At 37.0% G+C, this 6,194-nt stretch overlaps 1 protein-coding gene across 1 annotated transcript; it reads left to right on the top strand.

Moving 5' to 3' along the window:
* The first annotated feature begins 2,063 nt into the window (after positions 1–2,063).
* Positions 2,064–5,245, top strand: LOC120186175. Its single transcript, XM_039190185.1, has 2 exons — positions 2,064–2,197; positions 2,367–5,245. The coding sequence occupies exons 1-2, from the start codon at positions 2,081–2,083 to the stop codon at positions 5,052–5,054; spliced, it is 2,805 nt and encodes a 934-aa protein (XP_039046116.1). The 5' UTR covers positions 2,064–2,080; the 3' UTR covers positions 5,055–5,245.
* The last annotated feature ends 949 nt before the right edge of the window (positions 5,246–6,194 follow it).

Here is a 6,194-nt window from a genome sequence, read left to right as displayed (position 1 = left end):
GGGATTCGATAGATAGGGATTAACATTTGAGGTAAGTTTCATGAGATGCTATTTGATTTAAGTTCATGTGAATGAAGAGATTGTATTCGAATCAAGTACAAATGAATTAAAATTTGATTGGACTGGATTCATGATCATCTCTAAATATAAATATGCACATTCATGGATAATTTTAAAAAAATATTAGAGAAATTTAAAAATGTAACCTATAACTAGAAATCCTAACATTGAAGAAAAAATCTGATAAGAGATTAAATGATCGATTACGTAATTGAACCTCAATTAATATAAGAAATGATAAAATGTATAATATCACATATCGAAAAATATGAAAGTCAGTAGAGATAAAATGAAATATTTATAATATGAATCTCATATATCATTATTATTATTGTCTAAAGCAACAAAAATTATGTAATACTAAATAAATCAAAGGGAATGACATTCTTATCATTTGTTTGAAAATGTATTAATGTTGGGAATTTTATATTACCCTTTAGAGGAATAATTCTCAATCCACACATAATATTTTTTAAATTTGTCATTTTTTATTAAAAAATTGACGGTAATCTGAAACTGAGTGAGACATGAGAAAATATGATCCCATAACCCTTTGAGATTTTAAGATTATATTTTAGTATATCATAGTCAACAAGTTAAAGTCTAACTCAAACTATCATCAATTTTTTAACGGCAAAGGAAGAATTTGGAACATATCAATAGTTGATGGACTATTTTATAACTTTTAATAGTTAGAAGACTAAAAAATAATGCACTATAGCCGGATGATCGTGACTTTCAATAGTTAGAGGACTAAAAAAGTAATATCTTATAATCGAAGATTACTTTATAACATTAAATAATCGAGAATTCAATAAAACAACACCCTAAAATCAACCGGATACTGGTTGTTTACTTTACCCTATTTTTTTAATTTACACTATTAAATTAAAGTTGAATTGTTGACAATTGTACGTGATATGTTAATAAAATGTCTGAATTTTGGGTTTTCATGATTCACAAATGGGTCCACATTCTTCTTCCTATTCCTAGTCTGTCTTTGAAAGACCATAAAATCAATTTTGGAAAAATAAAGATGTGTTGGAACCAATAATATACAAGTCCAGGGCTACATTTGCTTGTCAAGGGTGCACAATTTTAGTAATAAAATTGGCTTTTTCACACGCACGCACACACGCACACACACGCGCGCAAGCACGCACGCACGCACACACGCACGCACAATTAAATAAATTTATTTAAAAAAGAATACAAGAAGATTTACCTATAAAAGCCATTTATAATATCATCAATTTATTTTTAAACCCTATTACATACTATTTATTTATAGAATTAGTTTATTGTTTTATAAAAGAAATTTACATAAAAGGAAATACAATTAAAATAAATTTACCACTATTCATCGGCACAGTGTTTTTTTCTGCTACGGATTAATTTTTTAATATATCATTATATATTTTTATTTTAAATAAATTTCTTTCATAATCAACTCGAATCTATAAAAGAATAGATCATACAATTGTAACACGTTAATTTACATCGCTTATGCATCAAAAGATTCTTGGGAAATACACATAAAATATTACTTGGGAAATACACAAATGAAAAAAAGGGGCAAGAATGATCGTTTAGCAATTTCACAGACATTTTCAAACATGGGGATTGGCAGACAAGTAACAAAAAAGATAAAATTAAAAACAAGAGTTGACTTGGTAAAAATCCCCAATTAATTTAAGATTAGAACACCCCATCCGACCTTGTTTTGTTCTACCTTCTATTTAAAACCGCACGGACTAGCTGTTGTATTTGGTCTGGTTTTGTTTCTACCTGCAACTCCAACCTTCAAACATCATCGGAGAAAGAGAAGAATGGTTTTGGAAGTCAACCCTTGAACTTACTGTAAATAAAACCAAGTCAACCCATTTTCATTCCCTTAATTATTCTCCCAGTTTGCATGTTTTGCCTTGAAAGGGGTTTTTTCCCCTTGTAAAATCTGGGTAAGTTTTGTTTCTTCTTCTCTCTTGGAAACCAGTAGATTTGAAGCAGCTTGGATTCCTGTATGGAAACTGTAACAGTTCCCAAAGTTCGATTGGTTAGATGCCCTAAGTGCCTTTTGGTTCTTCCTGAAGTTACAGATTTTCCTGTGTACAAGTGTGGAGGCTGTGATGCAATTCTTGTAGGTAAGCATCCTTTTTTCCCCCCATACATTTCTGTGTTCTTTCATGTGTTTAATATGTTTGGATCTTTGTCTTTTACATGGTTTTTCACTGATAATTGAAGCTTAGAGTAGACATGTATTGTCGGTAGATTTCAATTTCTTCCTTTTTTGCAGCTAAAAATAAAAGGTCATTGCCAAAGCCACCTCTGTCTTGCAAGAAACCGAAGCTGCTACGAATAGGTCGGTTCGTGTGTCCGAACATGGAGAATCTAGCAGCTCGGCTCTGCAAGATGTCCGTCCTCCCTTTTCAAGTCAAGAAAGTGGAGAGGATCGGGATATATCAACCGGCTTTCGTGGTGAGGACTTATCGGTACAAGGGGAACATAAGGGGCGGTACAACAAGGATCTGAATACGTCGAGACACAGTAATGTTGACGGTGAAAGCGATCACAATCGCGGTTCCGGTATGCTTGATGAAAGTAAATCGAATGAAGGGAAGTATAATACATCCGGAGAGAGTGATGGTTTAAGTGGTCGTGTTATGCTTGATGAAAGTAGATTGAATGAAGGGCAGCAGAATGGAACCGGATTGTTGCGGACGGAAACTTTAGATTGGTGCGAGAAGGATCGAAATACGTCCGGATATAGTGATGGCGATGATGGAAGTGATCGTGATATGCTTGATGAAAGTAGATTGAATGAAGGGCAGCAGAATGAAACCGGATTGTTGCGGGTGGAATCATTAGATCGCTACGAGAAGGATCGAAATACATTCGGAGATAGTGATGGTGAAAGCAATCGTGGTATGCTTGACGAAACTAGACTGAATGAAGGGCAGCAAAATGGAACTGAACTATTGCAGACAGAATCTTTCGAACATTGCGATGTTCGACAGCCAGGAGTTTCCACCGAAGGTTCTTTATCCACGGAGCTTCGTCATGGGAATGAAGAGCTAATGCTGGAGATATCGACAGACCCTCATAGCGATGAGCAAGGTGAGGAATTATCGGTAGAAGGCCAGCATAACGGTCGCTATAAGAAGGATCGAAATGCATCCAGAGATAGTGATGTTGAAAGTGATATGCTTGATGAAAATAGATCAAATGAAGAATCAATGTTGGCAGCAAAAACAAATATAGAAGCAGAGGCAAAGGGCATGACCTCGCGGTTAGAAGGTGTAAAATCGGAATTTGAGACGAGCAGCAAGATTGATTCCAATGCCGGAGGCTCTTGGATAGGTGAACATTGCGGAGTTAATGGTTCAAGGTCTACGGATACTTTTCAAACTGTCGATTTTGTCAGCCTTTGTTCCGAGTTTAGCAGCGCTCCCGAATGTTTGTCCAAGTCCACTACCGTTAGAAGTTCTCATGCTTATGAAGGCAGTATTTCTTCTTATGATGGAATTGATGATCACTTCTCTGATCAGCAATTACATTCCTTTGAAAATAGTTATAAGCCTGCCAATAAGAAACATTATGAGACGGATAAATACGGCAAGTGGCACCGAGATGAATCGCTAGAACCTGTAATGCATCACCGTCCACCTAGGAGCTGGCCGAGACCCCAGAGAGATCAATATCCAGCTCAAGTTCCTTTGTCTCAAAAGACTCCTTTGCGTGGCTATGAAAGTGATGGCCCTTCACGTGAATCGCGAGATGAATTCCCTTTTAATTCGGCCTTTCATCCCTTCGAGAAGGCCAAGTACGGTGAAGAGGAAAACATGAAACTGTTGAGAATGGTATATGAACTGCAGGATCAAATTAGCAGGACATGCAATCTGAATGGAAAGACCAATGCAAGTGCTTCCACTGATGTACCTTGGAAGAAAAACCATTATAACAACCATCTCGACCCACCCGAGGATGAAGATTTTTATCCCGCTTACCACGGAGAACACGGCTTGAACCGGAGAAGTAGATTCTCGCATGTACCCTTTTCCAGAGGTGCAATAAACACTAGTCACAGCATTGACAACACCTGTTTATGCTACCATCCTCAAGCCTGGAAGCATTTGGAGCAGCTGCCTTCGCCCATGTTTCAACATAACCGAGGATTTTGTAGAGGCGGCACGGGCCATAGTTGTTATAATTCATACGGCTCTTTGCCCTGTAGCCCCCAAAGATATATGGAGTCTAATTTTTCTAATAGGGTCCATGAAATTCAATCTGATGACCAGAGATATGGAGACCATGAACTGAAGAGGCACTTAAATGAGAAACATCATACGGTTAGACGACATATCCGACCAACGGCGGGTGGAGCTCCTTTTGTAACTTGTTACCATTGCTTCAGCCCGTTGCAGTTACCTGCAGATTTTCTACTTTTCAGAAGGAGGTTCCATCAGCTAAAATGCGGTGCTTGTTCAAAGGTGCTTAAGTTCTCACTCCGAAAAGGAACCAATATAGTTCCTTACGAACCGATCGCCGCAGAACCTCCACCTATCGAGGTCAAGGACCGCGATGACGCGATTAATGCAAGAATTCCGGGAACGGCATCGATTAGTCACGGTCGCATGCAAACAGATCCTTTGTCTTACTCCGACGATTACGGACACTCTTTCGACATAAGCTGCTCCACAGACGGAAACCCTGATTCTCATGCAAATTTCTACCATCTTCAAGGCAGCAATGCTGATGTCCAAAACATGTCTTCTAGCTCTTCCAAATCTAGGGAAACTTTCGATTCAGTGGTGCAGTCCAGGTCGAAGAAAGTGTCCTCGGAAACCAAAGGGTCGCTACCGAGAACCGGAGGGTTGACGCTTCATCAACTTATGGGGTATTCTTCACTAAGCCAAGTGCTAAGGAGACGTAGGTCATCCATCTCTAGCACAAGCTCATCAAACTTTGGCAAAAACAACTCGGGATTCAATAGCTGAGCGTAGTAGTTATTTTTTTTTTCTGCAGATATATTGGAGCGGGTGGAAGGATTGACATTACTGTTTGAATTGTATCATGAATGTAAAGGCTTATAGAGGAGGCAATTTACTTGATTTGTTAATTCATATATAGGAAAGATAGATCAGATACCTTATAATTTACATGGATTTGTACGTTCCTTTTTTTATTATACCTATCTTCATTATACATTCATTCTCCTATCCTTTTTGTTTCATAATAGCATGCTAGAATGCAGATGGACTGAAGGGAATGGGTGACGTCCCTCTTGAAAATTTTAATTTCTTATATATTTTTATATTTTTTCTTTATTGTCTATTGATAATCTGATTTTAGACTTTTTAAAATTTTATAAGTTCGATATCTCCTAAAGCTGAATGCAAATCAAATGGGTTGATGCAAATGCCGAAACATTAATCGAAAGCAGAGTACACAGCATGAATGCATGATTAATAGACCTAAACACAAAATCCAGTTTCTCCTCATGGCCGAGCATTACCTTCATCACAAATTCACAAAGTTGTGAAGCGAGAAAACAGTGTGCACCTCATTGAGATTGGATCTTCTCAGATTTAGCCATGTTGACGGTTCAATATTTGGCCTTTAGTTGCCCTCTCTAATTTTTTTTTTAATAATTTAAAATCTGTTCTGATTTTTTTTTTGATTAATTGATCCCCAGAAAACAATATTCTCTTCTCTCAATTGCCCTCTCTAAATTCTTCCTCCGTTTATTGTTTTTATTTTTTTTTATATTTGAGGAAATGAAAGAGAGTGATGAATAGCGTTTACGTAATAAGTTGACCAACAATTTTTATTCGTATGAAAAAAAAATTAACTCCCAAAATAAAATAGAGAAAATAATCTCAGTGACCAAAAATCCTAGATAATATACGATTTTGACCAATTTTTTTTAGATTTGCGAAAATGACCAACAAAATCGCAATGCGATCTCTAATTCGCATTGCGATCTCCACTATCACAAATTCGCGTTGCATTTCGCGTTGCGATAGTTGAAAATCGCGGTGCGATAGTCTACAGTTGTCGTTGCGTTTTTCCATTTCGCGTTGCAATTTTACATTTCGCGTTGCGATAGTTAAAAAAAAGATTTTGTTTCTTAAGAA

This window comes from Hibiscus syriacus, unplaced genomic scaffold, assembly GCF_006381635.1.
Source record: "Hibiscus syriacus cultivar Baekdansim isolate YM2019G1 unplaced genomic scaffold, ASM638163v2 tig00113302_pilon, whole genome shotgun sequence".
NCBI lineage: Eukaryota > Viridiplantae > Streptophyta > Magnoliopsida > Malvales > Malvaceae > Hibiscus > Hibiscus syriacus.
This window is presented reverse-complemented; position numbering and strand designations above follow the sequence as displayed.